This window comes from Littorina saxatilis, linkage group LG9, assembly GCF_037325665.1.
Source record: "Littorina saxatilis isolate snail1 linkage group LG9, US_GU_Lsax_2.0, whole genome shotgun sequence".
Classification (NCBI taxonomy): Eukaryota; Metazoa; Mollusca; class Gastropoda; order Littorinimorpha; family Littorinidae; genus Littorina; species Littorina saxatilis.
The window spans coordinates 40,097,030-40,121,311 of NC_090253.1; the positions used below are offsets into that span (position 1 = coordinate 40,097,030).

Consider the following 24,282-nt stretch of genomic DNA (forward strand, 5'->3'; position numbering starts at 1 on the left):
TTTGTCCTAAATGCCTTATTACCCAAACTCAGTAAAAACAAAATAATAAGGCCGTGAAACAATTGACAAAAATGAGTCGAGTCGGTTACGGGGACCGGAGGCTTGAGAACCGAGAATTCGTCTACAAAGATGTTTCAGTCAAATGTAAAAACTGTTGTATTTTTCCTTTTTTTAACATGAAGATTATGGAGATCAGTTTTAGACGTTCCACTTTCAGACCTTGAGCCAGAAGTCACAAGTTGATTTCGCGCGAAGCCCGCGAATTTTTTCAAACCAAAAACCTTTACTGCCAAACTGAAAGCTTAGTGCACCGAGCTTCGCCCATGAAATAACAGGCTTTATACGTGTGAAACACGCTCTTAAACTGGGACCTACCATGGTTCGAGAATAAAATGAACGTAAATTTGGATCGTTTTATAAAAAAATTTTTTTTACAATTTTCAGATTTTTAATGACCAAAGTCATTAATTAATTTTTAAGCCACTAAACTGAAATGCAATACCGAAGTCCGGCCTTTGTCGAAGATTGCTTGGCCAAAATTTCAATCAATTTGATTGAAAAATGAGGGTGTGACAGTGTCGCCTCAACTTTGAGGGCCCCAAAGGGTTTAAAATCGTGATCGTGATTGGCGTTTTTTGACCTTTCTGTGACCGTGATTGCCGAAATTTCCATTTCTGTGATCGTGATGGGACTTTGCCCGTGATCCGTGATGACAAAAAAATCAAGTCTCGTGATCGTGATCGTCATTTGTTTTCGTGATCGTGATGGGCATTATTGCAAAGCATTTTATTTTCAACGTACATTTTTCACAGCTGTATCACTCTATGATCCTCTATTCGTCAAGGATCCAATCCCGATTGAAGGGAAGCAACAACACATTCAGAAATATGATTTTGACAGCGATTGCTTCCCTTTAAGAGAACCAATCACACACAAAAAAAGATCCAATCAGAAGGCAAATTGCAAAAGTCTGCCAAACATCATCCAATGGAAGGGCTTCGTGCAAAAGTTTTGAGTGCATTCAGTCAAATTCGAATTCGAAGATCCAAAATGGCGTGCAGCGGTACTGTCATCGAACTTCTGTTATATTTTGTGGATTCAAGCCAGACCAAAGCAGGCGGCGAGAATGCCTTCCGTGGTGGAAAGGTCAGGCTACGGGTCGGTCTTTCCGAAGACGAAATATCAAGGTATGTTCATCCAGGTCTATGGTTCATCTATGTTGCTCTATGACTGTTCTGAATGTAGGCAAAGATCTTGAAATTTGTTCAAGATCTTTGAGTTTGAGTGAGATCATTGACATTGTCGACATTGCCACGTCCGGCTGTCACTCGCTCAGTGTGACCTCGACTGGCTCGAGATCGAGTCTGCGTGTAGCCAAAACCGAAACTAGAAATGTGTTTTTCATTCCAGCAACGTGGACACGCTTGGCATAGATTCTAATTGTCGCTTCTTTGCATTAAGCTTGGATTTATTTTAGCGCCTGTAAACTTTGATATCAACAATGGGTAATCTTGAACTTTTGCGTGTTAAATTCATAGCTCAGAATCCAGTGACATTCTTGACTTATTTTTGATACAAGTCCATGTAAGCAAGCCAAAGAACATTTGTTGTGAAATTAATTGACAGATTGAGCTCCAAACTTAAGCATAACTTGGTTGTTCAATCGACGAAAATGCACCGAAAATGGCGTACGTTGTCAACCATGGGACATCATTTACACAAAAGAGTTGTCTCCCTTGTTCGCTCACACGGATAATTCCTTCTTTGACCCATGTAAATGAAATGCATTCGTACAGTTCATCGGAGTTCATTCCGTAACTTCAAAGGGATCTAAAATGACTTGTTATGATTACAAGTGCAGGTTCTACAAATTTGGAGACTTAAATGCCTCTGAATTATGAGCTATGAATTTAACACGCTAAAGTTCAAGATTACCCAACAATGGGTTAAATTCAGAAACAATGGCGGGGAGACGTGCCAGTTTGGGTCACTTGATCCTCATGTCAAAGACGATCAAAGTCATGTTCGTTGGCGATTTTGTCAGGCATGCTACTTTTCCGGTAATTGCCGGAAATCCGATAAAGCCGTTTTCAAAATCCGGTAAAGTCAAATTTATTCCAGTGAAGTTGAAAAATTTCCGCAAAAACAGTGACGATCCGTGTGAATATTGCGCAACGCGACCGGGCGCCGGTCTCAATGAAGCCAGCGCACAGTAGTGTTGTTTTCACCAGTTTGGAGGTGTGTTGAATGGTGGTGGGGGGAGGCTAAAATGGGATTTTTAACAAGATCACAACACTATTACAGCCCTGAAAATGATGCCCAGAATGCACCAGATTGCACCGATTTTAACCGTTTTTTGACAAAATATCCGGGGGGGCATGCCCCCGGACCCCCCTAGTTGGCTCGCCTGCTTTGCAGGCTCAGGCTTGTGGCTTCGCCACTGGCACTGCGCGCTTCTTTCAGGTAAAACCATTTTTGGCCTGTAGCATTCCTGTTTGTTTTTCAAGGCCATGATACCAGGCGATGGTGTACCTCAAACTGTTGTATGGCAAAGTTGAGAATAAAGAACCCATCTTGATGTGTGTATTTCAGTAATTGATCATCAATGAAAACACTCACTTCAAGTCATATGTTTACTCGCAAGGGAAATCCTATTGGATGAAATTGTATTGCCCTCGCTCCAAATGAAAATGGATGAGTTTTGAACAGAATACACGTACATACATGTACTTTAATTTCAATCCACCCAATAGTTTTTGAGAAAATGGGTTTACAAGATTTAGCTCTGGAAATGTGAAATTGTGCAAGTATATATTCATGTGTGTGAGTGAGGGTGTGGGAGTTGAATGTGTATGAGTGGAGAGAGAGAGAGAGAGAGAGAGAGAGAGAGAGAGAGAGAGAGAGAGAGAGAGAGAGAGAGAGAGAGAGAGAGAGAGAGAGAAAACAATGAAAACAACATGCTTGTTACTGATTACAAATCATGATATGTATTTCTATGTGTGTATGACAGAGAATTAAAAAAATAATAATAAAAAAGTGCAACAGTTCTCACTTTGTGTTGAATAAACAATAGATCCAGAGGAGCGAATTACTGTGTGGCCGTGTTTACTTTGACACGTGCTTTCTGTACATGCAACTTTTACCGTGACCGTGATTTGCCACTGGTGTTCGTGATCGTGAAAACAAAAATCAAGGTAACTGTGATCGTGAAAGCTAAAATTTCCCTTCCCGTGATCGTGATGATACCCCCCCTTTGGGGCCCTCAACTTTTACAAAAAGCCGGATATGACGTCATCAAAGACATTTATCGCAAAAAAGAAAAAAAGTCCGGGGATATCATTCCCAGGAACTCTCATGTAAAATTTCATAAAGATCGGTCCAGTAGTTTAGTCTGAATCGCTCTACACACACACACACACGCACACACGCACACACCACGACCCTCGTCTCGATTCCCCCTCTATGTTAAAGGTCCTTGTCTACATTTTTATACCGAAATCGCCATTTGACCATTAAAATGCAGAGTCTATTATCTACAATTATCAACAATACACCCCCTTTCGATCAGGAAAGACGAAGCCAGTGTAGCCGTTTGAAAATTCATTTTAGTATTCCAGCGTAGTACTCATAGTAGGATATCCTTATTTGGAAAATGCCAAGCGCAAAACTCCTCTCAAATCCCGTGCATTTCGTGCGTTTAAAAAAAAGCGTGGACAGCGCTCCTATGGCAATCCGTTTGTAAAGAAATTACGTTTTTTCCTGTTGATCTAAATAATGAATTATTTAACTAAATAATTCATTATATAGCTAAATAATTCATTATTTAACTAAATAATTCAATATTTTAACAAAAGTAAAAAGTGTGATTGTTGTAATTAAAGAAATCTTTTATTTACTAAACAATTCATTATTTAATAAAAAAAAATCCATTATTTACTATAGAATGCATTCTATAGTATACAATGCATTCTATACTATAGAATGCATTCTATACTATAGAATGCATTCTATAATATAGAATGCATTCTATAGTATACAATGCATTCTATATTATAGAATGCATTCTATATTATAGAATGCATTCTATAGTATACAATGCATTCTATAGTATACAATGCATTCTATAACGCTACGAAACTCAACTCTCTGTGTCTCTGTCTCTCTATGTTTCTCTCTCTCTCTCTCTCTCTCTCTCTCTCTCTCTCTCTCTCTCTCTCTCTCTCTCTCTCTCTCTCTCTCTCTTTCTCTCTATTCAATTAAACTGTGTCAGTGTCTCTGTCTCTCTCTGTCTCTGTCTCTCTCTGTCTCTGTCTGTCTGTCTGTCTCTCTCCCTCTCTCTCTCTCCGTTTCTCTCTCTCTGTTTCTGTCTCTCTCTGTCTCTCTGTGTGGCTCTCTCTCTCTCTCTGTCTCTCTGTGTCTCTCTGTTTCTCTCTCTCTCCCTCTCTCTCCCTCTCTCTCTCTCTCTCCCTCTCTCTCTCTTTCTCTCTCTCTCTCCGTTTCTCTCTCTCTGTTTCTGTCTCTCTCTGTCTCTCTGTGTGGCTCTCTCTCTCTTTCTCTGTGTCTCTGTCTCTCTCTGTTTCTCTCTCCCTCCCTCTCTCTCTCTCTCTCTCTCTCTCTCTCTCTCTCTCTCTCTCTCTCTCTCTCTCTCTCCGTTTCTCTCTCTCTCTGTTTCTGTCTCTCTCTGTCTCTCTGTGTGTGTGTCTCTCTCTCTCTGTCTCTCTGTGTCTCTGTCTCTCTCTCTCCCTCTCCCACTCTCTCTCTCTCTCTCTCTTTCTCTCTCTCTATCTCCCTCTCTCTCTCTCTCTCCCTCTCTCTCTCCCTCTCTCTCTCTCTCTCTCTCTCCGTTTCTCTCTCTCTGTTTCTGTCTCTCTCTGTCTCTCTGTGTGTCTCTCTCTCTGTCTCTGTGTCTCTGTCTCTCTCTGTTTCTCTCTCTCTCCCTCTGTGCTGTGCGCGCTGAACCTTTTTTTTTTATATTTAGTCAAGTTTTGACTAAATATTTTAACATCGAGGGGGAATCGAAACGAGGGTCGTGGTGTATGTGCGTGCGTGCGTGTGTGCGTGCGTGTGTGTGTGTGTGTGTGTAGAGCGATTCAGACTAAACTACTGGACCGATCTTTATGAAATTTGACATGAGAGTTCCTGGGTATGAAATCCCCGAACGTTTTTTTCATTTTTTTTTTTTTTTTGGTCGGGATCCACTACCAGTAACCCTTCCTTATCTTCTCCAGTGTTTTCAGCCGCGATTATCTCCCTTCCTCCGGGTGGCGTCAATCCATATTCCCGTTACTACGTTACTATTTTTAGAAGGTCTCCAGTGTTTTGCGCGTTTATCTTCTTTCCTTCGTGCGCAGCCTGGTATTCGGCTCTACTTCTTCCCGGCGAAGCCGATACCCGGCGAAGCGGCCAATCATCTAGTCAGTTTATATATATAGAAGCAGAACAATGGTGTCATATGTATCGTCTTCATGAATATCACGTGAGTGCAGTTTTTTTTTGGTCTTTAAAAAAAACACCAATAAAACAACGAAACTATATAAAAGATAAAGAGAAAAAAACTGTATCAAAGATATTCTACTGCTGCTGTAGAACAGTTTTGACGGTATTTCGAGGCAGACTCCGTAACCGACTCGTCGGTTCTCGACCGGCACGCCGACGAATGCCGTATTACTTGGAAAAGACTCGATTTTGAAAAAGAATCCTTTGTTAATTTTACTTTTTATACTTTTAAAATCAAAGTGCGTGATAAAATTTTAAATCAACTATGTCACGCGCTACAAAAAAAACGACTTTACGCAAGATTTTGGGACATTGTATAAAAAGACAGACCAGTGATTGCACTCTTCTATTTAGGAAAACACGTTTCATGATTTATTTCCTGGTCACAATAAAGCGAAACAATCACATTGGTCCTCAAAATGGCACGGTTTCGGATGTCAATTTGCAGGGGATTTCTGTACCTCGTAGTGGGCTTAGCAGCTTGCGAACTCTTGATCCTCAACATCACCATCCTCTACGCTTATTTTTCTATCCATAACGAAATCACTGGATTATTCGCTGGTTCGCAGAAGGGAACTTTCATTGACAAGTTACTCCAAGTCCCTTCCGTCAGAAACCTTGTGTATGAAGGTAAAAATGGCGGATTTTTAAAACTGATTCAAAACACAGTGGAGCGTATGTACTTTGTGACAGAGAATGGGGAAGTAGGGGCAGTAGCTGGTGCCAACAGCCCCCATGCTTCTGGTTTTGACCGTCACCAGATCAGCTACATGGCCATGGATGTTTCAAGCGCCGGGGAGGCTCTGTTTTTGATACGACGCATCCGGGGAAGGGGGAAGTCATTTTTCACCAATTACAGTCGCCTGATCGTCGACATCGGAGCAAACGACGGTCTGCTGTCCAGCAACTCCTTCAATTTGATTCAGCTAGGTTGGGACGCCATCTTGGTGGAACCGCAGTTAAGTTTGCTGAACCTTGCCAAGCAAAACATTGAAAGGTAAGACTAAGACTAAGAGGTACACTGGTACAGGTCTGCCAATGAAACTTTGAAGGCAAAAGCTATACGCACTCCGAGTGGGTTGGCAAATAATGTACGTTCACATAGTGTACAACCATTTCTAAGTCAATACAATTATACACACTCCAAGTGTGTTCCAAACTCCGACAATAAACTGCCATGAAGCATCAGTTTCGTGTAGCCTAAGTGTTTGTTTTTGTCTGTGTTTGTTCCCAGCATTCTTTGATACCATGAATCAAAAGTAAAGCGTACCTACGCAAAATGGCGTCGAATGACTCTCCGAGTGTTGATGCGGTTCAGTGTCGAAAATGTGAAAATGTAATCTACGTCACAGCAAAGGCCGCGCAGCATCAGATTGTTTTTGTTTCTTTGTACTCTTTTTATAATCAACTACTCTGCGTTCCTATCGCAAAGTGGTGTCGAATGGCAAATTCGCTTTGCGACCAGAAGTTAAACCCGGAGTGTATACAGTGGTCAGGTCTTGTATACACTCCTAGTCGGACTCCTAGTGCGTATAGCCAGTGCGAACTTTGAAATGACACCCATTGGAACAGCCAAATAAGGTGTTTTTACATTGCAGGTGGCCTGTCTGGACAAGTATATTTAGTCAGGTGAATATTGACAGCAGGACTACATGCTGCAGGTGTCCTTTGTTGGAAGGTGTCCTTTGGTTTCTTCTTCTTAAATTCTAAGGAAATACCTGTACAAGGCAACTACTCTCATTCATGGGATGTGCCTCCCATAGCAGGTACCACTACCAGTGTACTTTTGTTCGACTAAAGAAATGCCAGAGGCATTCATCATACCCTTTTTTTTAAGCATTTATCCATTTTTCTTTAGAAATGCAAGGTCGCTTTCCATTAATTTTCACCATAAATATGCCAGTGTTTTGGTTGGCAGCATTAATGTTGCGATGATGCTAACTGTAGTTTTGTTTTATACTGATGCAGAGCACATCAGAGTAGAACCCTGAGGCACACATCAAGGAGTCTCATTAAACGTAATGAGTTTTTAAATCTCTTAGCGATGTTTGTACCTCAAGCGATGCAACCGGAAGTCCTCTTTTATATGAAAAACCAATAATGGTACTCTTCTGTTGTCAAGCGATAATGTAAACATTCTACTCGCTAGAAGCAACAACAAACATTGCGTAGCTTAGTTCGTCACTTTGCCGTTTTGTACCCCCTCCTCCCCACTTGCCTCCTTGAGCTTTTCTATTGTATCCTCTGTTTTTGCTACTGCTTGTGCGCTTTCTGCTGGGACACTTCCTGCAGACTGAATATTATAAACATTTCAACGAGGTTCATAATTATGTTAATTACTGCTTACAATGTTCTTTGTTTCATGTTATTTATGTGTTCTTCATATCGTAGCGTTGTGTGGACATGAATGATTGTGATGTGTATTGTTATTACGTTTATTCACAAAAGAATAAACTTTGCCCTTGAGTAGACCAGTGTTGAGTTTGATTTAATTTGTGCTTAGAACAACTAGCAGACGGTAAACCTGATACTCCATGCAGTTATTAGTGCTTTGCTGACTTCATTGTTTACCTGTGACTCATTTGTTATCATAGATAAATCACGTTTTGTCAGAATAGACGTAGTCTTTAATTTTATTTTCCAGGTATGCTGACCCATACAACGAAGGAAAGCAGAAGGTGATACTGGTCAACTCGCTGATTGGTCAGCGTGATGGACTTGAGGATTTTGTCTTGACCAGTGAAGACATGGAGAGCCATGTTTTTGATGCACGGAGAGCGCGCAGGGAGAGAGGGAGAGACACATCAAAGCAGCTCATTGTCAAAGTGCCCAGTATGACTGTTCAGTCCTTCGCCAGAAAGTACAAAGTACCAACAAATTTTGCTATTCTCTCAATTGATGCTGAAGGTATTGGAGATAAGGTGAGTCTTGATATGTCCCCACCCTTCTCAGCCCCGCCTACCCATTTTGCCTGAGAGAGAGAGAGAGAGAGAGAGAGAGAGAGAGAGAGAGAGAGAGAGAGAGAGAGAGAGAGAGAGAGAGAGAGAGAGAGAGAGAGAGAGAGAGAGAGAGAGAGAGAGAGAGAGAGAGAGAGAGAGAGAGAGAGAGAGAGAGAGAGAGAGAGAGAGAGAGAGAGAGAGAGAGAGAGAGAGAGAGAGAGAGAGAGAGAGAGAGAGAGAGAGAGAGAGAGAGAGAGAGAGAGAGAGAGAGAGAGAGAGAGAGAGAGAGAGAGAGAGAGAGAGAGAGAGAGAGAGAGAGAGAGAGAGAGAGAGAGAGAGGGGGGGGGGGGGGGGGGGAGGGAGAGGTACTCTTCATCAATATCAAACGTTTTATTTTAGACAGAAAAAACAGCTGCTAACCACAAAGGCCTTCAACCTTTAAATACTTAAGGCCAATGAAAAAAAATCAACATTTTTGAATCCCTGGCTGACCCTATTTTTTCCTCTTGATCCTTGAAAATAATCATTTCACTTAATTTTGTGGACTTTACAAGGAAAGTTACTTTTCTCTGACATTCATCTCGCACGATTTTCATCCAATCAAAAGCCACTTGTGCTTGTGGAAATAAAAAGCCAAACTTCAATAAAAAAAAAATAAAAAAAATAACTGACCTACCAACCTTAAATTAGTTTGCCTTTTCATTGCAAACAACATTTTTCATTGTTTGGCCTTATCGCATGCCCTGAAGCTATGAATGCTTTCAGATACTTCACCAGTGGCTTGATGCTGGGTTCCGTCCTGCTTACATTCTCTATGAACTGCTTCACAACAGAGAACACATGGCCATCACTGCCACGTTCATGAGGAAGAACGGATACAGGTTTTTGATAAAACTTGGCTGGAACTACGTTTATGAGCATGTACCAGAAGACCAAGGGTTAGACTTAGAGGAGTGATGGGGGAGAGCACTTAATACAGTAACACATTTTAAACTGGTGAATACTGGTGCAGTGTCTTTGTCTGAAAGTATTTTCTAACAGGCCTTTCTCTCTTTTGTCTGGTATTCTGCGAAGAGATTTATTTTTGACACAAAGAAAAGATATTCTCATTGAAAGTTATTGCGTAGTATGAAAAGAAGTACCTCTGACACAGAGTTGTTTTGTTTTAATGGAATTAAAAAGTGGATTTTGAACATGATTTGTGAATTGACTGTGTTTTGTTTTGGTTCAGTTCTTTTTTGATAGATTTTTGAAGCCTGTCAGAGAGGATTTTGCAATCATGGGTTTCCTGTGAAGCAAGATTTATTTTTTCACATGTGTACCATGTGCTACTATAAAGCTGTCAACATGCAGAGGAACATTTTATAGGATGACGAAGGGACATGCTTTGTGGTGTATTTTAAAAGAATCTTTGTAGAACCTTTTTTCCCCACTGCCTTGATAAGTTAATAAATGGCAGCAGATTGTAAACCTTGTAGATTTTCAATTTCATCAGCCTGAAAACTGATAAGTTATGACTTATCAAAATCATGGCTAATGGGAAAGATTGTCTACACATGCATAATTGTTTTTAAAACTAAAAGTGTCTTTTCATCTGTGCGATTCTGATTTTCTTGTCAAATATCTGCAGTTTTACATGTCATATTTCTCAGGGCATATAGGGATGTTATTTTGAAAAGCCACTGGTTTGGCGTTTGGAAGCGATAATTTGTTGGTATCTGATATATCCATTTGAAGCGGTGGGGAGGTTGGGTGATAAAGCTGGGTCGAGTGCTTCAGTGTTTTGGGCTTACCTGTTCCATCATCTTTCATGATGGCAAGTGGTTTCGCATCTGTGCTAGCCCGTAAGGTGAAAATCTTTTGTTGGATATGATTCTGCGCCACTATAGCATAGCATAGCAAGCTGAGGTTTTAAAGCATGATAGGAAGTGTAGTCTTAACTCTTGTGGCACAGTGTTGATGCAGCTGTTCACTAAATTTCTGTACCAAACATTATGTTAAGCCACATTTCATACTCGTCTTTTGCTGCCAGGTATAAATACAGTGTAGCAAGAGAAACTTGTTTTGCTGGATTTTGTAACCCACTTTGCTGAGTACAAAATAGTGCATAAGAATGTGCTATATGCTACCATAGACCCCTGATGCTACCTTAAATTTCTGTCCCCAGAACTAGTGTCTATTTGGGACATGACGTGGTTATATGCTAAGATAAGAATGTGTTGTTTGTTAAAATTAATAAACCTGCGTAACCAGAATAAGACTTTTACATAAATTTATGATTTTCTGTAAACAGTATTTCAAAACCCAGTTGGAGTGTTTTTGTGTGTGCATACTCGGTTTTTGAAAGGATGCATACTGAATATTTTTGTTTCCATAACCCACCAAACTCTGACATGGATTGATGGAAAAAAATTTTCCCCGACTCATAATTGGTTTTGTACTTGTGTGTTACACACAAATCTCCATCCTTATCCCACCAGCTGCAGAGGGAATTCGAACCCCAAACCTTCCACGTGGATGGCCGATATTTTAGCATCTCAGCTACTGCGTCTGTCATTAATGGTCAGTGATTTTTGCTGGTAAGAATCTCTTGAAATCCTCCCATGTTAGTGATTTCTTACCCCCACAGTTTTTGCTTCCAGGGGTCAGCATACATTTTGGTATTCCCAAACAATCTGATGCACTTAGTTTACTGATTCTAAAACTAGTCAATTAGTGTATTTTCAGCTCCTCATAGCAATTAGCACTGAATGCCTTATCACTCACAACATTTATAGTTTGTGTAAGAGTTTGTTCGTACACTATCCCATGTTCCTTGTTTTATAGTTCTAGTCACAGTCATATGAGAAAGTGAAAGTACTGAACAAATTGAAGGACAGTATCGACAAAGAATCTCCTTTTTGTTGTTGTTGTTGTAACCAGTGGACATTTATGTGTATGTCACTCATAACATTGGTTCAGTCATCTTTCCAAGGTGACCTTATTCACGTTACTTCTTCTTCTGTGTTCATGTTTTTTGCAGGAGTTGTTTTTTATGTGTGGGTGACCGGTTTTTTTCCTGCCGCCACTTAGGCAGCTTTACTTCGTTTTTGGTGGGTGCATGATTTGTGATTCTATAACCCACTAAATTCTGATATGGATTACAGTACCTTTTTTGTGCATGCTTGCATGTACGCATTAAGGGGGGGATAAGGCACTAGCAAGTCTGCACATAAGTTGAGCTGGCAGATTGGAAAAAATATCCACCCTAGGCGCGGCCTTGATGCAAACACTTAACCTTCCGTGTGGGAGCTTGGCTGATTAGGTGACCTTACTATCTAGAACCAAGACCAGACTAGACTTGATATGTACTTTTACATACTGTACATATTTAATCCGTTAATTATCAAAATCATTCCAAAAGGTAGTTTGACTATATGTTAATCATCAGAATCATTCCAAAATGTAGATTGAATAATGATGTTAATTACCAGAATCCTCATTCCAAAAGGTAGTTTAAATATGATGTAATTGTTGCTTTACCGACGGGCGCAGTGGTAAGACATCGGCCTTCTAATCGGGAGGTCGTGAGTTTGAATCCCGGTCGCTGGTGGGTTAAGAGTGGAGATTTTTCCGATCTCCCAGGTCAACTTATGTGCAGACCTGCTAGTGACTTAACCCCCTTCGTGTGTACACACAAGACCAAGTGCGCACGGAAAAGATCCTGTAATCCATGTCAGAATTCAGTGGGTTATGCAAACACGAAAATACCCAGCATGCCTACTCAACGAAAGCCGAGTGAGCTGACTATGCTCTCAGAGTATAGTGTGAGGAACCCAAATGGGCAAACGAGCTCACACGTAACCAGAAAATTCTGGAACGCTGAAGAAGAAGAAGAAGTTGCTTTACCTTTTGCCTTGCATAATAATGAAAATATAATCATGGCAAGGTTTTTATATCCACATATTTACGAGAATTGCCTTTTTTAAAAATTGTATTTATCCAGAAGGCAGGAATTTTGCTTATGTTTTATACCAAACTACACTGAAAAGCTTGTTTTCTTGGGATGCAAAACCCTTACCCAAAATTGTAATGTAAATACATGTTCATGTACTGTAGCTTGGCTTAGTTGTCTTTAGAATTTGAGTATACACAGTTTCAGTTTTTGAGTCTGAACAAAAGGTGGCTGGGAAAAAAAAAGGACACATTTCATGTGTTTTTTGAATGTATGTGATTTTTCTAAACTTTAAGTATGTACACACATCTATACGCATGTTTGAAGCAACTGTTCAAAGCTTCAGAACTTTTTTTATTATAAAGATTTTAATTCAGAGATGTTCACTTTATTTCTTTGATCGATATATAATTCTTGATATATTTATGTAGAGGTTACATGCCGAGTCTCAGTGATTATTAAAAATAATGGTCGAAGTTAGCGGATCATGAAAAATGCGAGCTTCAGCGAGCTTTTTCATGACCGCGAACTGAGACCATTATTTTTAATAATCACTGAGACGAGGTGTGTAACCTCTTTATTCCTCCTTTCTTCAGTTATTCAAAGAAAAGAGGAGTTTTTGTGCGAAAGTTTCATCGAATCCGACTCACTCAACCAGTCAACCTGCGCAGGCGATCGATTGATGCGCGGTTGTATAGTTCCGTGCAAATCATTCCATTCTGTTAACACTTCTTGTCAGTTTCCTTGTTTTGGACTAAAATCAAGTACACAGATATGCTGTTATTCTGCTGTGGCGGTAAAGGCAGGTATTGTGTGTTCTGTTTATGTTTTAGTATCGCTTAAGATAATGTTCTTTCGTCAAATGGGACTAGCAGACGAACTTTTGCACCCGTGTTCCAACGTTAATTACTGTATGAAGTTCATTTTTCTGTGGAAAATAGTGTATGAAACCGCTTTATGTTGTTTAAATTGATGAGATGTGTGTATTTGGTTGCGTGTGATCTGTTTATAAAATGAAATATTGTGGAAAACTGACCGTCGGATTGCAGTCAGTGTTGTCGAAGAAACTGAGTTAAAAGAAGGGGAACTACTCTTGTCGCTAGAGTATGAGTTACTTGCCTTGGGAATTTGCTTGTGATGAACGGGTTGTGCACGGCAGATCTAGATTCAGAAAACAACCGAACTCATGGATTTTATATGGATATTCATGTGTTCAGGCCTGTAGTTGTTAATTTAAATGCGGTATGTTTGTATTGTTTGCTCCAGAGATGTATACTTCGTACGTATAGAGCGTTCGGAACTTTTCAGTCGCAAAAGTAGTACCGAAACAGAACAGCTTCTCAACCCATTGCACTATCGAGGATTCAGGCTGTTGCTGGCTCGTTATTTGTTTGGTTGCTGGGTCATTATCGAAAAATAACTAGCTCTACAAGTTTACAGAGGTAAAGAAGCAGAGGGGGGAATAAGCATATATAAACGTTAGCAGATTCATGCTATGTGTGATGTGTGGAAGCACAATTTTGCAGATGTATAATTTTTGAGGCACTGGTGCCAACATTGTTTAGTATTGTGGTGGTGGTGCTGTGTGTATGTGTCACTGTGTGTATGCATGTGTGTGTGCGTGAGAGAGAGAGAGGGAGACAGAAAGTCAAAGCCCTATGTGAAGATTTAAACAGAGAGATCGAGAGGGCAGCGATTTGTCAGTTATTACGAGGCAGATCCAGTGTGTGTTCTATTTTTCATTAAGCTTTTCAATAGTTGATGCACTCGTTCTTGCGCAAGCTTATTTCTTGATTGTATGAATTGCTGCTGCAACCCTTTAGCAGTCTTACCGGTTTGAAACAGTCACTTTTTGTTTGTTTTGAAACTCAACACCCCCCCCCCCTCTTCAAGACCCCCCCCATTTAAGACACCCCCCCCCCCCCATTTAAGACTTCCTTCTTTTAAGATCTTGTTTTTTCAGATTTTCTCTTCATAACCTCTGTAAATTTGTCCCCAATTTAAGGCTCCCTACTTTTTAAGACCTGATTTTCTCAGATTTGTTGATGTCTTAACCTTCACCGAGCTTCGTGGGTCGTGGACGACCCAGAGTCTCACAAAACGTCTTTTTTTTAAAAAAAATTTAGGTTGTTGGAACGTTTGTTATTTTATTTTTTTTCTCTTTTCCACAAAATCGTCTTTATCTCTGAAACTGTTTCGAGTTTTTGATTGAGACTTCATGTAATCTCCAATCACCATACGACCATCCCATTGCCCAACTTTTAAAAGATTATCTTTGTAAACAAATAAACGATGACGTAATTTGAACTACACAGTCCGGATGATGGGGATCGTCGACGACCCACATGGAATTACGTAAGCAATTGTACGTTGTTTATCCTTATTCGGATGGCGTGGGTCGTGTATGACCCATACTCTGCAAAGAGGCGGCAAAACGTTTATCCCTATTCGGATGGCGTGGGTCGTGTACGACCCATACTTTTTACGTTGAACCTTTCTTTGAAAAGTATGGGTCGTACACCACCCACATCATCCAGACTGTGTAGTCCGAAGCGTGATCCGGTGATGGTTAAAAGGGGGGTTCCACGGTACCCAGGAAGTCCAGTGAAGTTTAAAAGGAGTATGGGACCCAGAACATGGTTTAAGAGGTGCGGTAAGTTTTTGGAAGTTGTGCAATATGAGATGTGTATTTCTTCCAAGGTTTACTGAATAGATTCTGATTAATGTTTTGTTGCTGTATGCGTGGTTGTGCTGCTGGAATCAAGAAAGAAATTCACATTGCATCATGGGTCATAGGATGGTTCTGTTTGTGAAGCTGAGATTTGTAGTTTTAGTGATCTATTGAACAGATTCTGAGATTTTCAAATTGTCTTGTTTTAGCTAGTTAAAACAATGTTTTTTTTGTTTGTTTGTTTGTTTGTTCGTTCATGGGCTGAAACTCCCACGGCTTTTACGTGTATGACCGTTTTTACCCCGCCATTTAGGCAGCCATACGCCGCTTTCGGAGGAAGCATGCTGGGTATTTTCGTGTTTCTATAACCCACCGAACTCTGACATGGATTACAGGATCTTTTTCGTGCGCACTTGGTCTTGTGCTTGCGTGTACACACGGGGGTGTTCGGACACCGAGGAGAGTCTGCACACAAAGTTGACTCTGAGAAATAAATCTCTCGCCGAACGTGGGGACGAACTCATGCTGACAGCGGCCAACTGGATACAAATCCAGCGCGCTACCGACTGAGCTACATCCCCGCCCTAAAACAATGTTGGTGAATCTTGCCACTCTGAGCGACTGTAATTGATGAGGTCAGTTTATGCCAAGGTACTGTGTGTTCTCCCTCCTATACATACTATGTACACAGTTATTTTCTTATAACACATGAGTCTGTTACAATATTTTTGTTTCTTGTTTCTGACTATACTTATTTTATTTTTGGCATAGAACACTTGTGGTTCAGCAGCGGTTGAAACTTGTTTTTCAGCTGCAGATGGCATGATTCAGATGTTGGTCACTGGTTTAAACAATCATGTAAACTTTGCTGTCAGCAGTACTCACTTCACCACCGCTCAGCAAAGTTTCATTAAGATCTGTCCAGTAGTTTTCTGGGAATTGCTCTGTACAACACACACAAGCACACACACACACACACACACAATTGCAATGTTATGGTTTTTTAAAGATCTGGACTTTGTCGAAAGCCTCTGGATGGCTCTACATAGTAGGATAAGCTTAAAATCATAAAGAACATGCGATACTTACCTTGTAAGTTGAAGCAATGTTCTCGATTTAAACGAGACATTGTATACTGCAACTGATGTTAATTATTATGTTGACGCATGCGTAATACCTTCCATTAACTTGATAGGTAATAGTTTTTTCCCCGTATTTTTTACAAACATATATTTTTTGAACATTTCTGTCGTCTGTGCCAAGTACAGTGGAACCCTCCTTTTTTGACCCTCCATTTTAAGACTCCCTCCTTTCTAAGACCTCGTTTTCTCAGATTTTCTGTTCATAACCTCTGTACCCCCATTTTAAGACTCCCTCCTTTTTAAGGTCTCGTTTTCTCAGATTTTCTGTTCATAACCTCTGTAAAAGTACCCCCATTTTAAGATTTCCTCCTTTTTAAGACTCCCTCCTGTTCAAGAACCGATTTTCTCAGAACTTTGGAGGTCTTAAAAAAGGGGGGTACCACTGTATTTTTAATGGAATTCCAGCTTTTTGGGCTGTTACTGAAAACAGCGCTTGAATAGTGAAAAATGGAATCAATACTACTGAAGAATCATTTTTCAGTTTTGCGGGTCTGAAAAAATACATCATTCTTTTAACCCTTACACTGGTGCAATTCTGTAACACATGTTACATAGAAACTGGTGAATTAACCCTTACACTGGTGCAATTCTGTAACACATGTTACATAGCCACTGGTGAATTAACCCTTACACTGGTGCAATTCTGTAACACATGTTACATAGCCACTGGTGAATTAACCCTTACACTGGTGCAATTCTGTAACACATGTTACATAGCCACTGGTGAATTAACAGAGAGAAAAATAAAGAAAAACGGTCATATAGGTTTTCGCATGCATGGCAGGTAATCGGAACCGACCAGGTGACAGTATACGTAAAGTAGCGCGACATCGGAACCGACCAAACAGACTGAGCCAGTAGAGCGACATAATGTCGTGACAACCAGGTGACAGTATACATAAAGTAGCGCGACATTGGAACCGACCAAATAGATTGAGCCAGTAGCACGACATATGTTATGACAACCAGGTGACAGTATACGTAAAGTAGCGTGACATTGGAACTGACCAAACAGACTGAGCCAGTAGAGTGACATATGGCGTGACAACCAGGTGACAGTATACATAAAGTAGCGCGACATTGGAACCGACCAAACAGACTGAGCCAGTAGCGCGACATATGTTGTGACAACCATTTACAGTATACGTAAAGTAGCGCAACATCGGAACCGACCAAACAGACTGAGCCAGTAGAGTAACATATGGCGTGACAACCACGTGACAGTATACGTAAAGTAGCGCGACATCGGAACCGACCAAACAGACTGAGCCAGTAGTGCGACATATGGCGTGACAACCAGGTGACAGTATACATAAAGTAGCGCGACATCGGAACCGACCAAACAGACTGAGCCGGTAGCGCGACATATGTCGTGACAACCAGGTGACAATGTAAAGTAGCACGACATATGTCGCAACAACCAGCCTAACGGTTAATGTCTGACACAACAGGTGTGTCTCTGTAGTCATGAAACTGACCCATGACCAGCTTGTGGAATGTGCGGCCTTTTGAAAAATATTGTTGTAACCTGTTTTACCTTTGGATTACATGTGTAGTATTCTGTGTACTCACCCAAAAGAACAAAATCAAGAAAACTATTTTTTTATGTTGTGTTTGATATAAGGTTAGTTTGTCATTGAGACACTGTCATGTTTTGAATTTGTGCGACAATCATACACTTTGAATTTTATTAAAGTGCTGTGTATTTGTCATTCTTGGTAATCTCAGTCTTGTGGCAACCTTTGTCGAATTCAATTTTTTTTATACCCTCTTTACACACTCCCTTTTTCTGCGTATACTTTTGTTAACATGTTTTTTTCTTTGTTTTCTAAGTTTACAGTAACTATGGTTTTTCTTATGAAATAAACCCAGTTATGAAATGAATGTGTCACTACATGTGTATTTGTGTATGTGTTCATGCAGCAGCATATATGTGTGTTGGTTGTCATTGATTCAGTCATGGATACATGTTCTCTCTCTCTCTCTCTGTTTCTCTCTAGGTTGCCCATGCCAGAATATGCTACTCAAATCGAACACAGTCAGATAATAAACAGATAGACAGACGCATAAGAATAAGTGCACACAAACGGGCGCTGTGGCGGGGTGGTAAGACGTCAGCCTCTTAGTCAGAAGGTTGAGGGTTCGAATCCCGGCCGTGGCCGCCTGGTGGGTTAAGTGTGGAGATTTTTCCGATCTCCCAGGTCAACTTATGTGCAGACCTGCTAGTGGCTTATCCCCCTTCGTGTGTACACGCAAGCACAAGACCAAGTGCGCACGGAAAAGATCCTGTAATCCATGTCAGAGTTCGGTGGGTTATAGAAACACGAAAATACCCAGCATGCTTCCTCCGAAAGCGGCGTATGGCTGCCTTAATGGCGGGGTAAAAACGGTCATACACGTAAAATTCCACTCGTGGAAAAACACGAGTGTACATGGGAGTTTCAGCCCAGCAGAAGAAGTGCACACACACACATACCAGACAAAAAACCATCTACAAGCGGCCACTTTTTTCTCTACAAAATTAATAACTGTCTGTTGTGCACCCTGTTTGTCCACTTAAACGGCTGATAAGTTCTTGTGAATTTTTTGTTTTGTCTAAACTTAAATGTTCCATAATGTTCTTGTGTTTGAAGCTCTTTTCCTGTCAGGTTTATTGTGAACTATGTTTCTAGGTGTATAAACTTAAACAACAGACCAATTAAATATGTCACAAAAGGTGTGTTTATTACATAACAGTATCATCATGAGCTTAACAAACGAAAAACCATCACCAAAGCACCAAATATTTTTGAGACAGAAAATGTAAATAAACACTCAAAAAGAACAACACACAAATCATGTTGTATTAGATGGAACAACTCTTGAGGAGATAGACAAACAAATTGGACGGAATGATTTTCAACAGGGAAATGCAAGTACAAGTAATCATAATAAATCAATTCATGAATATACAAAAACTGAACAAACCAAGTTAATTAATTATATTAATTTCAGCACAGGAAATATATGACCCCTGTGTGATCTGTATCACAGAATGCAAATTAACTCTCCATCATCACCTTCAAAAACATAACAAATGAAATTGTGAAATTTGTGTGCAGTAAGGTCTAAAACAGTACAGAAAGGTGTATGTGTGTGTGTACATGATGAACTGTGCACGTGTGGTTATGCGTTAGCCTGTGTATGTGTGTGTGTGTGTGTGAAAGTTTGCAAAAGACCCTGCGACAGTTTTGGCTGCAAAGTTAGATGGTTTGAAATGATCTGCAGAACTCGCATTCTGGCGTCATATAAATTTGTCAACACTCATTTAATGCCTGAAATTATTTAAAGAAAAATATCCCTACAGTTCAAGTAATTGTTCCTGTGTTATAATAAAAATAGCCACGGAGCATTGACAGAGTACTACTTAGTCCCTCCCAGGTTCGTTGGGATGATAACAGCACCAAAATGTACAAGTACGTGGCATTGACGCCATTCCTGATCATACCATGTCGAGTCCCATCCCTGCTCGCAAGCGCCAAATGTGACCGAATGCCAGAAGCACAAGAATCACCTTTGGAGGCAAAGCCAGTCAGACAGGATTGAGATTTCAGGACTGTCACATTAGGACCGGCTGAATTCAGACAGTCACTTTAGAAGACCCTGCTTTCTAAGATGTTCTTTTCACATCACCTCTGTGAATTAACCTCTATTCTAAGACTCTGCCCTTTTTGAAACCTAAACCAGGTCAACTGCTAACACTCTCAAAATAAGAATTGATAAAAAAAAGAAAGATTAGTTATTGGAACATTATTTTATATAAAAGAAAACAAATCTGTCCTTTCAAGATTTGGTTTTCTCAGATTTTTTTCTTGGAAGCAGGGTTCAAATGAACCCTATTCCATTGTACCTTTCAGCCTTAGCTTTCTGAGACTAAAGGAGGTCATGAATTGAACCGAAAGTCGACTTTGTGAAGTATTTTTACCAAAAACTTAGTGCTAAAGCTTCGTGCGGCCAGCTTCGCGTAGTATACTTCACGTAGTTGACTCCGCCCAGTTAAGGACAGGCTGTAGGATAACAGAGAGTTTTTTCATATTCTTCTGTGTTCGCAGGCAATGTCAATGTTCATTCAGCACAGGTACGCTATCTGCGTGAGGCGAGTTCCTGGGCCCGGCGGTCCTCCCTCCATCGCTGCATGAGCTGCATCATTTTGTCGCTGGAATCCTGCTGCTGCTGTGCCGTCAGGGATTCGAACTCTCCTGGCTGCAGACGGTGGCCAAACACTTCCACCTGACAACGGTGGTAAAAATGGTAAGTGTGAGTGTGTGACAATGTCAGAGAATAAAAGATGCTACGTTTTTGTGTTCCAATGCCTGTACTAGCCACACACACATGCACGCACGCACACATACACACACAAACACACACACACAAACACACACACACATTTAATAGAACTCGGCTGATATCAGTGTCAATGGAATTATGCAGAGAGTGAAACTGAGAATAAACTTTATTTCAAACTCACGATCTCTACCTTAGGAGAAGGATCCCACTGACATGTTGAAAATACTTTGTTCATACCCCTCTCCCTCTCTCTCATACACGCACACACACTCTATATATCTCTTTCTCTCTCTCTCTCTCTTTCTCTCTCTCCCCACACATACACACACCAACACACACACACACTCACTCTCTCTCTCTCTCTCTCTCTCTCTCTCTCTCTCTCTCTCTCTCTCTCTCTCTCTCTCTCTCTCTCTCTCTCTCTCTCTCTCTCTCTCTCTCTCTCTCTCTCTCTCAACCACAGTCACAAACCTCATAAAATAAAATTTGATTTAATCTCTCTCTCTCACTTAAGGACAGGTTGTAAGAAAAGGTGTAGCCTTAAACCTCTTATTCTTATAAAATAAAGTTCCATCCATCTCTCTCTCTTCCTCTCTCTCTCTCTGACTGACCTGTGCCTGTTTGAGATCCTCCACGTTCTGTCTGATGAAGCCGTCAGTCTCACGGTCCAGTCGCTGCCTGTCACTTCCATCCCCGTGAGCAACTGCAGCACAAAAAGATGACAAATAATTCCTGAAATGACTAATCTGACACTTGAAATTATTCTTGTCATAAAATCTGCCCACTATAAGGATGAACATCGCTTCTTCATTTCAATGCTTGTTATTCTCTCAGGTGCCAGGAGACTGGTTCCGCATAACTCTCAATTACTCTATTGCACATGTCATATGCATCCAGAGAGCTTACTTCCCTTTGTTTCTCAGATCTTAAATAGCGCTCTGCCTCTTTTGTTTAAGATCTTCATGTGAAATTTGCAAGAATTCTTGCAGTTAACCCGATACATACCTAACACCTACAAAATTCTACTTTCCTCTGATATTCTAAATTAGTCTTACAAGAAACACTGTGATCTTTGTTATCTTGTCCCCTCCAACTACAACATGTATTCATGTACCTGTCCAACACCTGCTAAAATCACAAGCGCAAACTCCATAGTGTCCACAGATGAAATGATTGTGTTTGCAGGAAGGACTTGACCTTTAGCCAAAAGGTTGCCATAGCTTCTTCTTCTTCTTCTTCGTTCATGGGCTTAGACTCCCACGTACACTCGTGTTTTTGCACGAGTGGAATTTTACATGTATGACCGTTTTTACCCCGCCATTTAGGCAGCCATACGCCGCTTTCGGAAGAAGCATGCTGGGTATTTTCGTGTTTCTATAACCCACCGAACTCTGACATGGATTACAGGATCTTTTCCGTGCGCACTTGGTCTTGTGCTTGCGTGTACACACGAAGGGGGATAAGCCACTAGCAGATCTGCACATAAGTTGACCTGGGAGATCGGAAAAATCTCCACACTTAACCCACCAGGCAACAGCGGCCGGGATTCGAACCCTCGACCTTCCGATTAAGAGGCCGACGTCTTACCACCCCGCCACAGCGCCCGTGAAGGTTGCCATAGCTGACCCTTACGTTCTCTCTGATCTTTTCCCATCTCGCTTTGATGTGTATTCATGTACCTCACAAAGAGCTGCACAAATACATCCCTGACTCTTTTTCCTTTTTTTTTCTTCGTTCATGGGCTGAAACTCCCATGTAAACTCGTGTTTTTTGCAGGAGTGGGTTTTTAGGTGTATGGCCTTTTTTACCCTGTCATTAGGGCAGCCATACACTGACTTCAGAGGATGCAAGCTTGCTTTTTGGGTGTTTCTATAACCCACCAAACTCTGCCATGGATTACATGTCTTTTCCTTCCGTACATGGTCTTTTGCTTACGTGTACACACGGAGGGGGACAAGGCACTAGCAGGTCTGCATTTAAGTTGACCTGGGAGATCAGAAAAATCTCCATCCTTAACCCACCAGGCGCAGCTGGGATTTGAACACCTTTTGTACAGGAGGCGAACATCTTACAGACCTGGGAACCCCTGTTTTGCACTTGAAGTATTCTCAAAGAAACTTCATTTATTTTCAGAAACATGAGCGTACTCCACACAGAATTTGAACATCCATGATTCAAACATATTTCGCATGCGTCCATCTAACAATTAAGTTTACCAATACGTTTAAAACAAATGGTTCTTTCAATGTTTACTGACAAAAACTGTAATCACGTGTCAAAATACTGGATCGGCTTCGGGATCCACTTGTGTAGAATAGTAATCTGGGAACTTTTCTGATCGTATTCTAGACAATCAAGCGTACAAAATACTGCAAAATCGTACGGGTTCTCTGGTCTGATCTATGAACTATGCCATCGTGCCCGTCAATCCCTGACTCACACACAAGACAGATCACAAGCAAACACTCACTAGTGTCCATGCTGTGGCGGATCTTGCCCAAGAAGTCCAAGACAACGGACAGGGTCTGTTTGGCGGGTGTCGCTTGGCGCGACGGTGTGCGCACCGGGGTTCGACTCTCCTGAATGGTGGATAGTACTGGCTGAGACATGCCTGATGCTGGGGTGGGGGGTGGGGGGATCAGGACTCGGCTGAAATCATGCAAAAGCAGGTTAAAATCACACAGCGTCCAATAGAAATCTTGCAATGTCTTATTGAAATCGTACAATATTTTATCTCAAATCACAAAATATCTCATTCAAATTGCACAAACGTACAATATATGATTGGAATCACACAATATCTGATTAAAACGACACAATATCTAAAACAACACAATATCTGATTGAAATTGCACAATATCTGATTGAAATTGCAACCCAAAAAATGCTTTAAATTGCACACAAAAATGAATGAAATTGCACAAAAAAATTAATGAAATTGCACAAAAACTGATTGAAATTGCACAATATCTGATTCAAATTGCACAATAACTGATTGAAATCACACAATATCTGATTAAAACTGCACAATATCTGATTGAAATTGCACAAAAACGAATTGAAATTGCACAAAAACTGATTGAAATTGCACAATATATGATGAAATTGCACAATATCTGAATGTAATTGCACATTAATCAACAATGCGTACCTTATGTAAGAGCCAACACTGAACACAGAGGGCGCTGGAGATTTCTGGAATAAACATACCAAACTATCACAATCACTTTCCAAAATAAACTGAAGGGAAATACCATGAGCAGACATGCTTGTGCTTGTCCTTTAGCAACAATGTAAAAGTTTGCAAACAAATCCATACTGTGGAAATACAAATACAGTGGACCCCCCCCCCCCCCCCCTTAAAACTTCCTCCCTTTTAAGACCTTGCTTTTTTAGATTTTCTGTTCATAATCTCTGTAAATTTACCCCCATTGTAAGACTGCCTCCTTTTTAAGACTTGATTTTTTTTTGATTTTTTTTTAGGTCTTAAAAAGGGGGGTTCCACTGTACCAACAAGCCACTGGTAAGGGCAACTTTGCCACAACTTAAAAAACCACAGACTAATTGAAATTCTGAAATTTAGACTAATGTGTCAATTCATGAAGCAAAAATAACATGAAGTCGAAAGTATGTTCATTTCAACTGTTTTAACAGCATTACACTCTACAAGCAGACACACACACACCCACCCACCCACCCTCCCTCCCTCCCTCCCTCCCTCCCTTCCCCTCCCCTCCCCTCCCCTCCCCTCCCCTCCCCTCCCCTCCCCTCCCC

At 40.8% G+C, this 24,282-nt stretch overlaps 2 protein-coding genes and 1 long non-coding RNA gene across 3 annotated transcripts in view; 2 read left to right on the forward strand and 1 right to left on the reverse strand.

Annotated features, from left to right (window-relative positions):
• Positions 1–5,902: 5,902 nt before the first annotated feature.
• LOC138976064 (uncharacterized) lies at positions 5,903–12,998 on the forward strand. The gene is made up of 3 exons (XM_070348873.1): positions 5,903–6,493; positions 8,141–8,417; positions 9,201–12,998. The coding sequence occupies exons 1-3, from the start codon at positions 5,916–5,918 to the stop codon at positions 9,390–9,392; spliced, it is 1,047 nt and encodes a 348-aa protein (XP_070204974.1). The 5' UTR covers positions 5,903–5,915; the 3' UTR covers positions 9,393–12,998.
• Positions 12,999–14,300: 1,302 nt separating this feature from the next.
• On the forward strand, positions 14,301–18,056 carry LOC138976068 (uncharacterized). Its single transcript, XR_011458862.1, has 2 exons — positions 14,301–16,426; positions 16,501–18,056. It is a non-coding gene; the product is annotated as an uncharacterized lncRNA (long non-coding RNA).
• An 824-nt stretch (positions 18,057–18,880) lies between these two features.
• Positions 18,881–24,282, reverse strand: part of LOC138976065 (uncharacterized) — a 28,673-nt gene continuing 23,271 nt past the window's right edge. The window contains exons 17-20 of the mRNA XM_070348875.1: positions 23,660–23,703; positions 22,979–23,157; positions 21,120–21,211; positions 18,881–20,451 (exon numbers count right to left, since the gene is read on the reverse strand). Coding sequence (XP_070204976.1) covers positions 20,305–20,451; positions 21,120–21,211; positions 22,979–23,157; positions 23,660–23,703 — 462 coding nt within the window. The 3' untranslated portion in view covers positions 18,881–20,304. The remainder of the gene's footprint in view (positions 20,452–21,119; positions 21,212–22,978; positions 23,158–23,659; positions 23,704–24,282) is intronic.

Bases quoted from the DNA above. Each gene is read 5' to 3' on its own strand.
- LOC138976064 (XM_070348873.1), top strand. From the start codon at position 5,916: ATGGCACGGTTTCGGATGTCAATTTGCAGGGGATTTCTGTACCTCGTA. The intron at 6,494-8,140 runs GTAAGACTAAGA...TTTATTTTCCAG, and splicing joins GCCAAGCAAAACATTGAAAG to GTATGCTGACCCATACAACG. The intron at 8,418-9,200 runs GTGAGTCTTGAT...GAATGCTTTCAG, and splicing joins CTGAAGGTATTGGAGATAAG to ATACTTCACCAGTGGCTTGA.